Raw genomic sequence first — 17,479 nt, 5'->3', positions numbered from 1 at the left:
TTTTTAGCAATTCCTATAAGTTGGGCTTAGGAGTGATAAACTTCTTCTCCAGGGCAGGTTATTTCTCTCTCATTTATGAAAGACAGCTTGAGTAGAATATTCTTGGTTGTCCATCACTAGGAAATTTTGTCATTGTGTAACTGTCATAAGAATTACATATACTAGGTCAACCATGGTGCCACTAGGCAGTATAATGAAGTGGAGACATCTTTGAATTCACAATAGTTCATTGACTGAAGTGTTATTATGGGGCATAAGACTACACGGAAAATCATCACAGTGTACCTGTACCTGATAACTGGCATATACATATATATATATGTATGTGTATATATATATATGTATATATATATATATATATATATATATATATATATATATATATACATATATATATATATACACATACATATAGTGTGTGTTGTGTGTATATATATGTGTGTGTATATTTCGTATATTATATATAATTTTGTCAATAGAGTCTGGGGTGAGCAACGAGGAGACAGACAATAAGAGTAAGAAGTTCTAGTGTGTAATTACAGAGGACGTTGTCTGTTCACAGTGAAAATGTTTATTTTCAAAAGATAGAACAATGAATTTGAATATATTCACCATAAAAGATAAATGTTTAAGGAAGTACACACTTTATACTGATTTAAACCTTAGGCATTATATATATGTTCCCAAATCTCATGTGATATTCCACAAAGATACATAATATTTATGCTTTATGTATTGCTTAAAATAATAATAATGTAATATTTTTAAAAATAACATGCAATGCTTATGTTTTGCTTTCACTCACCATAATGAGTCATGCAAAATTGTAAATATGAATCTTTATTGTGTCACTAGTTATATATAAGCTCCTCATTCCAACATGCAATAAGAGCCATGAATTTACCCTCAAAAGTAAAAGAATTTTCAATTAAAACGCTTAAAATTATGACTTCAAGGGTCACTTGGAATAGAAACAGTAACCTAGCTGGTTATTTAGAATATGTTTTACATCAGTTATGCATTTATATTTAAGATGTTTTATTTATAGGACAATTTGGTATCTTTGAGGCAAAACTTCAATAATGGGCATAAAGAAGTCTTGAAAACAATCAAATAGCAATGTATCTTCTGGATGAAATTATGTAAAGATTCCAAGTGTTATCATCATAAACAGAAAGGAATTTTGTTCTTACAAAAGACTCTTCCCAAAGCACCCTTCATGTCTCTGTTCCTCAGGCTGTAGATGAAGGGGTTCAGCATGGGAGTCACCACCGTGTACATCATAGCCATGATAGTCTCCTTCACAGTAGAATTATTAGCTGATGGGCATAAGTAGAGACCAATAATTGTCCCATAGAACAGGGACACCACAGACAAGTGGGATCCACAGGTGGAGAAGGCCTTGTGGATGCCCCTAGCAGAAGGACCCTTGAAGATGGAGGACACAATTCGTGCATAGGACACTAAGATGAGTATGAATGGGATGATAATAACAAACCATCCCATGATAAATATCACTAATTCATTAACATAAGTATCAGAGCAGGCCAGCTTCAGCAGAGCAGATATATCACAGAAAAAGTGGGGGATCATGTTGTTCATACAAAAAGACAACCTAGCCATGAGCAGGGTGTGTACCATGGCATGGAACATAGTCAACACCCAGGAAAGCATCACAAGACTCAAACAGAGCTGGTTACTCATGATGTTGGGGTAATGCAGGGGGAAACAAATGGCCACATAGCGATCATAGGCCATGGCCACAAGGAGGAAGCTCTCTAGGTTTCCAAATAATAGGAAGAAATACATTTGTGTCAGGCAGCTTGCATAAGGGATGGAGGGTAGTTGACTCTGCATGTTCTGTAAAAGTTTGGGAATGGTCACAGTAGAAAAGCAGAGGTCAGAGAAGGACAAGTTGCTGAGAAATAAATACATGGGTGTGTGGAGATGGGTGTCCAGTCGAATAAGAATACTGATCAGGAGATTCCCCAGAGCAGTGGTAAGGTACATGGCCAAGAATATGACATAGAGGAGAAGTTGGTACTCTAGATGGATGGGAAGGCCCAAGAGGAGGAAATCTGAGAAGGCAGTTTGGTTCCTTCCCATCATAATCTTTCTCCAGTATCTTTAAAAGTAAGTAACAGGTTCATTAAAAATTACAATGAAATACACATATTATATTATAATTGGCCTGCTAAGTGTTCTGCAAAATTTATCTCATGGACATCACAATAATTATAATCTCCACATTTTGAAGAACTACATTAAACTCTCTACAATCATAAATGTCTTATTTTTTCCACTTTTCTTTAACGTGTCAGTACTTCTTCCTTTCCTGTGTCTCCATCTCTATATCTATTTGTCTATCTATCTATCTATCTATCTATCTATCTATCTATCTATCTATCTGTAGTTGCTTCTGAGAAACATGTCTTTGTTTTTCTCTTATCTGACCAGTAATCCTCTTCAATTATAATTTGCTTCTGTTCTGTTTGTTTCTTACATTTTGATGTTCCTTAAAGCTTTCTCAAAACCTTGTCCTTTTATACTTCTACATATTCTCTCATAAAAACTTATGTACTCAAATGACTTAGATTACCCTTAAAATTCAGATTAGATATCTAACCTACAGAACTCGGTATCCTAAGTCTCAATGATTATCTTCCCTTGGATGTACATCTTAACCTCAACACAGCCAAAATAAAAGTCACAATCTTACTTCCAAATATCCTCCTGCTCCTTCTCCTTCTCCTTTTCCTTCTCCTCTTGCTCTAGTCACTCATATTTCAGTTAAAGGAATAAGGACCAAATCAATTATATGTCAATTTATTTCATTCATTCTTTCTCATACTCTCAACTCCAACCCACCGGATCTTGTCCATGCTACACTTGCTTCTCTTTAAATTTGTCTATTGAATATCTTAATATGACATTCCTGGTCAAAGCTTAATTTATTCTCCCTGAACTATGGAAGTGATCTCCCAATTCATGTCCCTATTTTGATGCCTCAATACCCTTTTCCTTCAATATACTGCATTCACACTGGCATTCTAAGATGAATTGTGATCATCATTTTATCCACTAGTGTTTCCAGGGATTATTTTTGCTCTTAAGATAAAGGCAAATTTACTTTCAATGGCACAAATGATTCTTCATTTATCTGAGTGTCATATAGGTCCACAGTGACACTTGTATTCTTACGGGAGGATATAAAAGTCATATTTTCCTTGCTCTAGTCTTCAACACTTGCTGTTCGTCCTACTTACTGCTTTGGTCACTCAGCTCTCTCTTCACCCGCCTCACTCTCACTTATCCTTCACTTATATTACATATCACTTGATCAATTATACCTATCCTTCATCCATAGAACATGCTGCCATGTTCACACAGGATCCTGTTATCATCCCATAATGATCAATACCCTGGATCACTGGTGTGTAGTTGACTTCCCACTAGATTGTGAACTTCATATAAGAAAGGCTGCATCTGCCTTCATGACTGTAGCATTTGCAGCTCCTGGCATGTTACTTGGATGTGACCAGTGTAATATGCCTTGGCTGTACTTCAGCCCAAGACATAGATTTCTTCAACTTTCAGGGTAGTAAAGATCCATTGAGTTAGAATCGCTACTCACATCAAATCTGCTAACTTCACAGATGTGATGCTGTACTCAGGAAAAATATGGCACATTAGAGATACTAATCTTAGGGTGCCTTAGATATACTATTGTTTTCAGTAATATAGTACCCAACAAAACAGATTTATGCTTCAATCCATTTGATATTGATGTGGGAAGAAATAAACATGAGAATGTTGCAAGTTATGTGAGAAAGTCACAGGATAATCTATATTTTTCAAGGCCACATGTGAGTTCTCCTTCATATGCCTACATCACCCCAGATGTGATGGCAAATTTTATGTGTTAACTGGAATAGGACAGGTACTAAATTTTGGCAAATACTACTTTAGGACCTGTGGATGACGAGGAATTTTTAAATGGAATTCACATTAAATTCTGTACACAATTGTATGGAGCAGTTTATACTCAATATCTGGTGAGTGTCTCACATTCACATGAAGTCCTTAAAGAGAAAAGGCTGATGTCATCTGAATAAGGAATTCTGCCTCCACATTAATTTGGAATTCAAGCTTGAAACATTCACTCTACCTAAAATTTCCAGCCTCCTCACTGCTCTGTGGATTGCAGACTTAGGTCTGCAAATCACGTGGGCAATATCATCAAAATAAATGCACACACACACACACAATATTGATTCTATTTTCTTCTGAACAACATTAATAATGAACCCCAGTAGGTCTGAAAACTGAAAAGCAATGCAGTGGAGGAGCATTTGAGAAGTCTTGGAAGCTTATTCACTAAAATAATTTAACCACTGGAATCTTAACCCTGCTGATGGTATTTGATGCAGCTGCATTAACATTTTGTATACTTGCATTAACATTTTATGTTGGCATTGCAGAGGGAGAAAACAGGGAAAATTATAAACCCAGTTTCTCAGAATGAGAAGTCCCTTCTGAATGAGTGGGACTCGTGTCTTACGTAGGAGTGTGTGCAGGAATTGCAAACCAGTGACACCAACTGTAGATATTGCCACTGATGACCCAGTGAGTTTCACACCTTCTCCAGTCATTAAATCCACAGTTCTCAGTGTAGACTACACATTGACTCCCCAGGGCAGTGTTTCTATCATTTACTACACATCCAGGTACATATGATTCAGTGAAATGCTGACTCTGGTTCTGTAGCTCAGCTTCTACATTTTAAATAAATACCCAGATTATGTCAATATTATGATCAGTGGATTGAACTTGAATAACAAGCACATACCTTACCATTAAAAACACAGATGACTAAACCCTCTCTCATGAATGTAATCCCAGTATCTGAGTTTATTGAAGATCCACAGGTGAAGGTAAAAATAAAATAAGACTTAAGAATTTAACAACTGCCACATTGAATCACCTGCTATGTTGAAATGATACGCTCTTGGGAAAATACATTGCATGGTAAGTAATAGTAACAATCCCTCTCATTAATATGTAAATGATGCTCATGAATCAAAATGTTCTTGCAATGTGGCAGAAGTATTGGGAGGAAGTGAGATGGAAAGAAGAAAGTTAGCATACCTGAAAATTTGTCCTGCAGGACATCATACAATCTGAAAATTCATGATCCTCAGATTGGAAGAGTAGTAGGGCTCCAACTCATTCTCCCTCCTGCCAACCCACCCAGTGTTTCTTAGGATGACTACTGAACTCAGAACAAAGATCCTCTCCTTTATTCATATGAACACAAGAAATGAGAGTTTATATAGTCATCACCTATCTCTGCACCACCCTTGCTCACATCTCTGCTATCCATCCCTAGGCCTAACAGGCCATGAATCTCAGAAGAGTCCAGTGTCTGGTGGAACTAATTAAAGACAATGTAATTACCTAGGATCTCTTTAGGACCAATTCTCTCTGAATCTTGTAGTGGTGATTATTTATTGTCAGGATCACACCTGAGTATACTTTTGGGGATGGTCAGGATGGAGAGCATCTCAAGGATGAAAGCTTAGTCATTCTTTTTAGAGAATGGACTATAGAACTGTATGGTCAGAGCCCATATTTTAGGAGATGAAGAAGGACACAAAAAACATGAAATTAAAGGATAGACTGTGAATGCCCTAATGCGTCTTAGGAGAGTAAAAGTTTAGGTTTTATCCTATGGGTGACAGGAAGCTATTTGTGGACTTTAAGTAGACACCATGAAAGACACATTTTAGAGACATATTCCAAGGATGATTGATCCTTCACTACAGGTGAAGGTGGCGGATCCCACCTTCCTTTCAACTAGTCATGTAAGGGAGAACAAATGCATTTGACAAGGGTCATACTTGCATGAGTTTCCTATATGCAGATATAAATGTGTGTACATATGTATACATAAGTATATATTAGAAGAGAATATGAGAAAGATAAAATAAGAGAATATAAATGGCATAAAAAACTCATGTTATTTTCAGTAATTTCTTTATCTTTGATTGAGAAAGATTCCCATATTTTCACCCCATTCAGTTACTTTAAATTCTTTTCCTCTCTAGGAAAGCCTTAATATCATCCAAAATCACCATCACCCTTCCCACTTCTCTATATATTATATTACTTCCTATACCAAGCTCTTTCTGTTCCTGTACTTGATCATGTGCCATCTTTGACATTTATAATTCATTTTTGCATCCCTCCATTTCATGTTCACTTTCTCCTTGGCCATTTTCAGCTTTACACAGTGGCACATTGCAAATTTACTTCAGGTAACATTTGTTAATGTACTTGGAACTATAAAGAGATGCCCAAAGAATTCCCTAAGATTTAGGACACAGTGATCCCTGCTTTAGTTGTATAAAGCAACTAAGTTTTCCCCTTGGTAATCATCAATTTACTTAGGCAGAGTGGCCATCCCGCTCCTTATATATTAGTGTACACATGAATAAAAAATGACCAGGTTATAGGTTTAACTTCCAGTGTAGTAAAACCATTGTTATGTACCTTAGAAGAACATATTCCTTGAGAAGTACATATTTTGGAGGGGATGAACCAATTTGGGATTTCATATATATATATATATATATATATATATATATATACATATATATATCACAACAAAACTCTCTGTATAGATACCTTAAACAAAAATGTCATTTTTTCAAAAATAAAGGACAGAAAGGTAGAACAGAACAGGTCTTGTCTGGGGTTTTTGTACCAATGGGAGGGGCAAGGATATAATGAAAGGATGTAGGAGGGTGAATATTGGAAATATTATGTACTCATATATGAAAATGGAAAAATGTAACTTGTTGAAACTATTCTAGGAATGGGGAACAATGGAGATGGAGACGATGATATATTTTAAGAACTTTTGTAAATGTCACAATGTGCCCCCAATATAACAATAATATACTAATTAGAAATTTTCAAGAAAAGCAGTACACATTTCTGAGGCAAGATTCTACATTTCTCAGCCTTAGCTCTTTTTTCAAAAAAAGCTTCAGTAACCAGTTCTGCAGGGGCTCAGCTGGTTTAAGCAGCTACAATCTGAAAGCACGGCACATCAATCCTGCTCCATATGCCCCTTGATTTGTGCACTGGGATGGGTCTGGTATCACAAACTTGGAGGTCATGTGGAATCTTCTCAGCACTCCTAAAAAGTATTAAAATCTATGAACCATGTTGTGAACTATTCCACATCATGAGGTGTGGTTTGAAATAAAATTTTTTTATAGACACACCAAATTTTTCCAGTACCTTCAGTTGAAAAGTCTATTATATTAGCCACTGTTATGTTAGTCACTTTCCATCACTGCAATTAAATGCCTAACATGTTACTTAAAAAGTAAACAGTGATATGTTTAGTTCATAGTTTGGAGGGTTCAAATGCCAACTGGCCTAGTACAGCCTTAGCAAGGTCCACCCTTGAGTACAGTACCTTATGGTGTGGATAGAAATGGCAGAGGACATGTGGAGGAAGGATAACACCTCAAACTGGAAATAGTCTGGAGTCCAGGATGATTTTCAGAGTGGTAACCCCAATGATATAAGAACCTCCTACAGTATCCTATATCTCAATGATCTGCACTAACTCCCATACCTCAAACCTTGGTCTAATCCTTTACATATGGATCTTTAGGGAACGTTCAACATTGAAATCACAGCCACTATTCTACTGACTTGTTTTGGCACTTTTGAAAAGTGCAAATCAATGAAAGATACATGCATCAGTCAATTTCTTTCCTCTCCCTTATATTTTAATCTTCTTAATACTGATGCATATTTCTCCCTTTTCTTAATATTGCACTTCCCTGATTATTGCAATTTAATATTAAATTTGTCAATGAGACAATGAGCATTGTCTGAGTTTTTCATATATAAATATTGTTTTTTTCCCCAACATAAGACTAATCAGTGAATTCAAAAGACTAACTTGGTTAAAAAATAATGGTAACAACTTCAATCTCACCTTTAATTCATGACAGCAAAAACAAAACAAAACCCAGAGACAATGGACACATGTCATACGTCATCAAAGCAAAAGAAAATTGTTCCAAATACTCCATCATGCTACATTCAGTATTATTGAATCAAGAACTTGAATTGGGGTTGAATTATACTTGATATAACCTTGTGATGATTCATAGACATATAACTTTATGGCATATAACTTTATGGTTTTTTATCATTTTTAAATTTATTCACATGTATATGCATTGTTTGAGTCACCTCCCCTTTCCCCCTCCACTTCCTGGTAGAACCTGTTCTGTCCTCTTGTTCTTCGATTTTCTTGAAGAGGAAACATGAGATAATGAGAAAGACATAGTGTTTTTGCTAATTTGAGATGAAAATAGCTATATGGACAGATTCCTAGCATTGGTTCCATGCATATATGTATTACAACCCACATTGTTCATCTCTACCAGACCTCTTCACTACTCCCTAGTCCCCTTCCCATAGTGGCCTTGGCCAATTTAAGATTACTATATTCACTATCTACATTGAGCATATCAATTACATTCAAGTTTTAGGTTTCCTTCCCTTTTCCTTTGTTGTTCTTTTCCAAAATAAAATTTCAATTTCTATTCCTTTATGTATAAATTTTAAAACAAGATCACCAGTTTGCTCACAAAATTTCCTCTTGGGATTTTGATAAGAAATGTGTTGAGGGAATTCCAAGATGGCGGCTAGAGGTAGGAAGCAGAAAGCGACCCTCCTATAGTGAAATCTTGGAGAGACGCTGGAGACACACTTTGCAGGCATAATCACCGAGAAAAGGCATAACTTTGACCCCTCCACATCTCCAGCCACTGCAGAGAATCTCCACGTCACGTTAAATGGAGAAACAAGGAGGGCCCCCGGGGCCGCCAGTGGCCGGCGCCCATACGGCTTGGGAAGACGCGGACCAGGTGAGCTTCGCGGTACCGTGGTAGCCCCACAAACAAGCCTGGGCCAGAGCGCACAGCCCCCCTGGACAGACTGACCTCCACCCGGGAGAAAAAAAAAGAGAAACTGAGTAATAAGCAATAAGAACAGTTAAGACACACTGGAAAGAGGGTGAGGCACCCTAAGCACTGAAGATTGGGGGAAGGGAATCCTTCCCGGGACTGTAAATAAACAAGCCAGGCTGGCCAGAGAGCCTCTGGCGGGAGCGGGGCGCGGGCCCAGCAACCAGGAGTGGGGAAGCTTGTGAGAGGAGGGAAGACCCACTTCCCACATGAACTGTAAACAAACATGGCGGCCGGCAGGAGCAGCAGCACCGCCCAGTAAGCAGGAGCAGGAAAGCTTGTGAAAGTGGCAGTGGGAGGAAAACTTCAGAGGAGAGGGGGGGAAGACCCACCTCCCACACGAACTGTAAATAAACACGCAGGCCTGACAACGCGGGGGCAGTGTTACCTTTCCCAGTGCTTGGAAAGGGGAAAGCCTGTAGCAGAGGCTCCTGCACAGGAGAACTCTGAGCAAACAAAGCCTGTGGGACCAGGTGAGTGCTAAGCTCACCCCAGAGATCTGCATAAATAACGCCACAAGCTACAGTCTGAGAGCAGCAGGCAGGCAAGCCACAGTTGCAGATACCACTCTCAGAACTATCTCCAGACGCTTTTTTTTCTTTTTCTCCCTACCTTTGATGAGAGAACAACTGAATTACACCTGCAAGCCGAAAAACTTACTGAAACTGTATTGCATTTGAACTGGGGACACTTGGTGGGGCTTTTTTTTTTCTTTTGTGTGTGTGTGTGTGTGTGTGTGTGTGTGTGTGTGTGAGTGTGTAGTTTTGTTCTAATTTATGCATACCCTTTGATGAGACAACTACACAACAACATCTGAGGCACCAACTCCAGGACTGGAGATTGAGACGGACACCCAAATTATTAAGACTGAAACTGCATTGCATATAAACTTGGAAGTTTTTTGGTTTTTTTTTTTAATTTTCTATTTTCCATTTTATTTTAATTCATTTTTATATATAGATATTATTTTCATTTACTTATTTTTTATTTTTTTATCTTTGATTTTCAATCCTCTCTCTGTCTCTCTAATGTCTGTTCAGCTTACTGTCGATTAGTACACTAACACTCCCTGTTTATACCTTTGAAACTCTCTTGTCTGATACCTTGTTCTGCTTTCTCCCTCTTGTCTGTATATTTGTTTTCCCCTTTTCTTTAACTTCTTGCTTTCCATCTCAGCTCACTATTCCATTCTAAATATTACCACTGTTATTATTACAAGCTAGAAAATACTTATTTACACACAGTACAGGGACAGTAACAACACCAAGGACAATGACGGGAAGACAGAAAAAGCAGGGAAACCAGTTTCCCCACAGCAAAAAATTAGTACAGGAACCAGAGGGGAATGAAGAGAACAGAAACTCAGATCCAGACTCCAACAAAATGAAGATAAACTATGCCAAAGGACCCAATGAAGCCTACAAGAATAATTTAAAAGAAGACATACTACAAGTACTCAATGAGAATTTTAAAGAGATGATACTGGATAGGGTCAACCAAAATGTACAGGAGACACTCAAGAAATTCCAAGACAATAAAAGTAGAGAATTTGAAAAAGCAAAAGAAGAAATACAGGAAACCATAGAAGCACTGTATAAACACCAAAGTGAAAGAGAGAACACAATGAATAAATGGATAAATGAACTCAGGACAAAAATAGACAACAATAAAGAAGAAAACTGCCAGGATATGGAAAACCTCAGAAAAAAGAACGAAACAGAACTGCAAAACAAAACAGAAGGCCAATCAAGCAAAATAGAACAAACAGAAGACAGAATCTCAGAACTTGAAGATGAAATGGTAATTAAAAGATAAACCGAAGAACTATTAATTAAACAACTCAAGACCTGTGAAAAGAAAATGCAAGAACTCACTGACTCCATCAAAAGACCAAACTTGAGAATCATGGGCATCAAAGAAGGAGAAGAGGTACAAGTGAAGGGAATGCGTAATATATTCAACAAAATAATAATGGAAAATTTCCCAAATCTAGAGAAAGATATTTCCATACAAATGCAAGAGGCCTCCAGGACACCAAACAGACCAGATCAAAATAGAACTACTCCACGACATATCATCATTAAAACAACAAGTTCAGAAACTAAGGAAAGAATATTGAAGGCTGTAAGAGAGAAAAAACAAGTAACATACAAAGGTAAATCCATCAAAATCACAGCAGACTTCTCAACAGAAACATTAAAAGCAAGAAGAGCGTGGGGTGAGATCTTCCGGGCACTGAATGAAAATAACTTCAACCCCAGGATACTCTACCCAGCAAAGCAATCATTCAAAATAGATGGAGCAATAAAAGTCTTCCATGATAAGCAGAAACTAAAACAATATGTGACCACAAAGCCACCATTACAAAAGATTCTGCAAGGGATCCTGCACACAGAAAGTGACACCCAACTTTACCATGAAAAGGCAGGCAGCACCAAACCACAGGATAAGAAAAAGCAAGACAGTAGAGAGTAACATCAAGTTAGGTACACACAATCAAACCTTCAAACAACTAAGACAACTAAATGGCAGGAATCACCACATACCTATCAGTACTAATGCTTAATGTTAATGGACTTAATTCACCCATCAAAAGACACCATTTGACAAAATGGATTAAAAAAGAAGATCCAACAATTTGTTGCTTACAGGAGACTCATCTCACCGACAGAAATAAGCATATGCTTAGGATGAAAGGCTGGAAGAAGATTTACCAAGCCAATGGCCCCCGAAAACAAGCAGGAGTAGCAATACTTATCTCTGACAAAGTAGACTTCAAACCTACATTAATCAAACGAGATTAAGAAGGACATTCCATACTAATAAAAGGGGAAATAGACCAAAAGGAAATAATAATCATCAATCTGTACACACCCAATGTCAACGGACCCAATTTCATAAAACATACCCTGAAAGAACTAAAAGCATATATAAACGCCAACACAGTGGTTGTGGGAGACTTTAACACTCCATTATCATCAATAGATAGGTCATCCAAACAAAAACTCAATAAAGAAATCCAAGATCTAAAATATGCAATAGATCAAGTGGACCTAATTGATGTCTACAGAACATTTCATCCAACCTCTACACAATATACATTCTTCTCAGCAGCCCATGGAACCTTCGACAAAATAGATCATATCCTAGGGCACAAAGCAAGCCTCAGCAAATATAAGAAAATAGAAATAATGCCGTGCAAACTACCTGACCACAATGCAGTAAAAGTAGAACTCAACAACAAAAGTAAAGACAAAAACCATGCAAACAGCTAGAAACTAAATAACTCATTACTTAATGAAGAATGGATCATCGATGCAATAAAAGAGGAAATTAAAAAGTTCCTGGAAGTCAATGAAAGTGAAAACACAACCTACCGGAACCTATGGGACACAGCTAAGGCAGTCTTGAGAGGAAACTTTATAGCCATGAGTGCATGTATTAAAAAGATTGAAAGATCCCAAATCAATGACCTAATGATACATCTCAAACTCCTAGAAAAAGAAGAACAAGCAAATCCCAAAACAAATAGAGGGAGAGAAATAATAAAAATAAGAGCCGAAATCAACGAAATAGAAACCAAAAAAACCATACAAAGAATTAATGAAACAAAAAGTTGGTTCTTTGAAAAAATAAACAAGATCGATAGACCCCTGGCAAACCTGACTAAAATGAGGAGAGAAAAAACCCAAATTAGTAGAATTAGGAATGCAAAAGGGGAGATAACAACAAACATCATGGAAGTCCAGGAAATCATCAGAGACTACTTTGAGAACCTATATTCAAATAAATTTGAAAATCTAAAAGAAATGGACAGATTTCTAGATGCATATGATCATCCAAAACTGAACCAAGAAGAAATTAATCACCTGAACAGACCTATAACACAAAATGAAATTGAAGCAGCAATCAAGAGTCTCCCCAAAAAGAAAAGTCCAGGACCTGATGGATTCTCTGCTGAATTCTATCAGACCTTTAAAGAAGAACTGATACCAACCCTCCTTAAACTGTTCCACGAAATAGAAAGAGAAGGAAAACTGCCAAACACATTTTATGAAGCCAGTATTACACTTATCCCAAAACCAGGCAAAGACACCTCCAAAAAGGAGAACTATAGGCCAATCTCCTTAATGAACATTGATGCAAAAATCATCAACAAAATAATGGCAAACCGAATTCAGCAACACATCAAAAAGATTATTCACCACGACCAAGTAGGCTTCATCCCAGGGATGCAGGGGTGGTTCAACATATGAAAATCAATAAACGTAATAAACCACATTAACAGAAGCAAAGACAAAAACCACTTGATCATCTCAATAGATGCAGAAAAAGCCTTTGATAAGATCCAACATCATTTCATGATAAAAGCTCTAGGAAAACTAGGAATAGAAGGAAAGTTCCTCAACATTATAAAAGCTATATATGACAAACCTACAGCCAGATTATACTTAATGGAGAAAAATTAAAACCATTCCCTCTAAAATCAGGAACCAGACAAGGATGCCCACTATCTCCACTCCTATTCAACACAGTACTGGAATTCCTAGCCAGAGCAATTAGTCAAGAAGAAGGAATAAAAGGAATACAAATAGGTAAAAAACTGTCAAAATATCCCTATTTGCAGACGACATGATCCTTTACCTTAAAGACCCATGAAACTCTACTCAGAAGCTTCTAGACATCATCAATAGCTATAGCAAGGTGTCAGGATATAAACTCAACATAGAAAAATCATTAGCATTTCTATACACTAACAATGAGCAAACTGAAAAAGAATGTATGAAAACAATTCCATTTACAATAGCCTCAAACAAAATCAAATACCTAGGTGTAAACCTAACAAAAGATGTGAAAGACCTCTACCAGGAAAACTATACACTTCTGAAGAAAGAGATTGAGGAAGACTATAGAAAGTGGAGAGATCTCCCATGCTCATGGATTGGTAGAATCAACATTGTAAAAATGTCGATACTCCCCAAAGTAATCTACATGTTTAATGCAATTCCCATCAAAATTCCAATGACATTCATTAAAGAGATTGAAAATTCTACTGTTAAATTTATATGGAAACACAAGAGGCCACGAATAGCCAAGGCAATACTCAGTCAAAAGAACAATGCAGGAGGTATCACAATACCTGACTTCAAACTATATTACAAAGCAATAACAATAAAAACAGCATGGTACTGGCACAAAAACAGACATGAAGACCAGTGGAACAGAATAGAGAACCCAGATATGAAGCCACACAACTATAAGCAACTTGTCTTTGACAAAGGAGCTAAAAATATACAATGGAGAAATAGCAGCCTCTTCAACAAAAACTGCTGGGAAAACTGGTTAGCAGTCTGCAAAAAACTGAAACTAGATCCATGTATATCACCCTATACCAAGATTAACTCAAAATGGATCAAGGATCTTAATATCAGACCCCAAACTCTTAAGTTGATACTAGAAAGAGTAGGAAATACTCTGGAGTTAGTAGGTATAGGTAAGAACTTTCTCAACGAAACCCCAGCAGCACAGCAACTAAGAGATAGCATAGATAAATGGGACCTCATAAAACTAAAAAGCTTCTCTTCATCAAAAGAAATGGTCTCTAAACTGAAGAGAACACCCACAGAGTGGGAGAAAATATTTGCCAACTATACATCAGACAAAGGACTGATAACCAGAATATACAGGGAACTTAAAAAACTAAATTCTCCCAAAACTAATGAACCAATAAAGAAATGGGCAAGTGAGCTAAACAGAACTTTCTCAAAAGAAGAAATTCAAATGGCCAGAAAGCACATGAAAAAATGCTCACCATCTCTAGCAATAAAGGAAATGCAAATTAAAACCACGCTAAGATTCCACCTCACCCCTGTTAGAATAGCCATCATCAGCAACACCACCAACAACAGGTGTTGGCGAGGATGCGGGGAAAAAGGAACCCTCTTACACTGTTGGTGGGAATGTAGACTAGTACAACCACTCTGGAAAAAAATTTGGAGGCTACTTAAAGAGCTGGACATCGATCTACCATTTGATCCAGCAATACCACTCTTGGGGATATACCCAAAGACTGTTACTCCAGAGGCACCTGCACATCCATGTTTATTGCGGCACTATTCACAATAGCCAAGTTATGGAAACAGCCAAGATGCCCCAGCACTGACGAATGGATTAAGAAAATGTGGTATCTATACACAATGGAATTTTATGCAGCCATGAAGAAGAACGAAATGTTATCATTCACTGGTAAATGGATGGAATTGGAGAACATCATTCTGAGTGAGGTTAGCCTGGCTCAAAAAACCAAAAATCGTATGTTCTCCCTCATATGTGGACATTAGATCAAGGGCAAACACAACAAGGGGATTGGACTATGAGCACATGATAAAAGCGAGAGCACACAAGGGAGGGGTGAGGATAGGTAAGACACCTAAAAAACTAGCTAGCATTTGTTGCCCTTAATGCAGAGAAACTAAAGCAGATACCTTAAAGCAACTGAGGCCAATAGGAAAAGGGGAACAGGTACTAGAGAAAAGGTTAGATCAAAAAGAATTAACCTAGAAGGTAACACCCACACACAGGAAATCAATGTGAGTCAATGCCCTGTATAGCTATCCTTATCTCAACCAGCAAAAACCCTTGTTCCTTCCTAGTATTGCTTATACTCTCTCTACAACAAAATGAGAAATAAGGGCAAAATAGTTTCTGCTGGGTATCGAGTGGGGGGGAGACGAAGGGGGCGGAATGGGTGGTAAGGGAGGAGGTGGGGGCAGGCAGGAGAAATGAACGAAGCCTTGTATGCACATATGAATAATAAAAGAAAAATGAAAAAAAAAAGAAATGTGTTGAATTCTTACATCTGATTCACACCTGATGAGTCTTCACCATATTTTTTCTGCTCCAGATCTATACTAATTTCTTTAATCTATGCTTCCAAGATAAAGAATTCACATATTTTGTATTGTTAAAAGTTATTAATTAATTTATTTTGTTTTAATTGACCAATAAATATAAATATCATTGGGAAACATGATATATTTGTGCATGCTTACATTACAGAAGGATTAATTCACTCTAATTGATAATACTTATCTTTTGTGGTGGGAAATTTTCATATTTACTCTTGGCTCTTATAATTTGAATTACTGTTTTGTTAACTATAGTCAACAGAGTGTGCAATAGATCTCAAAAACTAATTACTGTCTTCTAAATAAATTTTATAAGCTTTATCAACATCCTTTCAGGCAATGCTTTGTCTCTCACAACCACCATTATATTCTACTTCAGTAAAGTTGATACTTTTGTATTTCACATATATGTTTGATTATGGGGGTCTATTATATGTTTTTCTATAACTGGCTTGATTCACATGCTATAATGTTCTTCCAGTACACCAATGTTGTCACCAGTGATAAGACTTACTTCTTTTTGAAGGATGAATTTTATTCCACAGTATATATATGCCACAATATTTAAAAAATTGTCCTGAGGGTACATTATGGCATTTACAAAAGCACTTAAAATATATCAAATACATTAAACTAGAATTCACCCCCTCCAACATTCTCCTTTCTCACTCCTGCTCCAATTCCTGAAATAGTTTCAACAGGTATTGTTTTTCCATTCACATACATGTGTACACAGTATTTGCACCATATTCAACCTCCTACACACTTTTGCCAATTTCTTCCCCTTTTTAGATTGCTACCAACCCCTCAGACAGGACCTGTTCTCTGATACATGTAATGTGTATATATATTATAGACCAAATTGGTTCATCTCCTCTATCTTTCTCTTTTCTGCTTTAGTCTCCTTCTTATGGTGATTTCCACAGGTTTAAAAATTCTATATTCATTCTTATATAGTAAGTAGAGCAACAATACTCACATTCTTAACTTCCTTCTTTTACACCCCCTCTCTCATATGTGACCTGCACTCAGTGTGATCTGTTTTCATAATATTGCTTGTGTTTCTATTACATCTGTATTCCACCCATGAGAGCAAATATAAGGCCTTTGGATTTCTGTACTTGGCTAACATTACTTAAGATGATGTTCTCTAGTTTCATCCATTTATCTGCAACAACAAAATATCATTCTTTCTTATGGCTGAATAAAATTCCATTGTTATAAATACTACATTTTCTTAATACATTCATTTGTAGTGGGGCATCTTGGGTGTTTTCATAGCTTTGCTATTGTGAATAATGGTGTAATAAACATGAGTATACAGGTGCCTTTATTGTAACTTGACTTACATTCCTTTGGGTATATCCCAAGGAGTGGTATTGCTGGATCATATGGCACTTCTAGTTTTAGTTTTTTGAGGGCCCTCCATATTGTTTTCCATAGTGGTTTTACTAATTTACATTCCCAACATCGATGTACCAGTGTTACTTTCTACCCACATCCTGGCCAATG

At 37.0% G+C, this 17,479-nt stretch overlaps 1 protein-coding gene across 1 annotated transcript; it reads right to left on the bottom strand.

Moving 5' to 3' along the window:
- Positions 1-1,164: 1,164 nt before the first annotated feature.
- On the bottom strand, positions 1,165-2,109 carry LOC109703246 (olfactory receptor 1E2-like). The gene has a single exon (XM_074048932.1). It carries the CDS (start codon positions 2,107-2,109, stop codon positions 1,165-1,167), a length of 945 nt encoding a protein of 314 aa, XP_073905033.1.
- Between the last annotated feature and the right edge of the window lie 15,370 nt (positions 2,110-17,479).

This window comes from Castor canadensis, chromosome 11, assembly GCF_047511655.1.
Source record: "Castor canadensis chromosome 11, mCasCan1.hap1v2, whole genome shotgun sequence".
NCBI lineage: Eukaryota > Metazoa > Chordata > Mammalia > Rodentia > Castoridae > Castor > Castor canadensis.
The sequence above is the reverse complement of the archived record's forward strand: the minus strand, read 5'-3'. Positions and strand labels throughout refer to the sequence as shown.

What these genes read in the sequence shown, in the direction of transcription:
- LOC109703246 (XM_074048932.1), bottom strand. Translation starts at nt 2,109, where the DNA reads ATGATGGGAAGGAACCAAACTGCCTTCTCAGATTTCCTCCTCTTGGGC.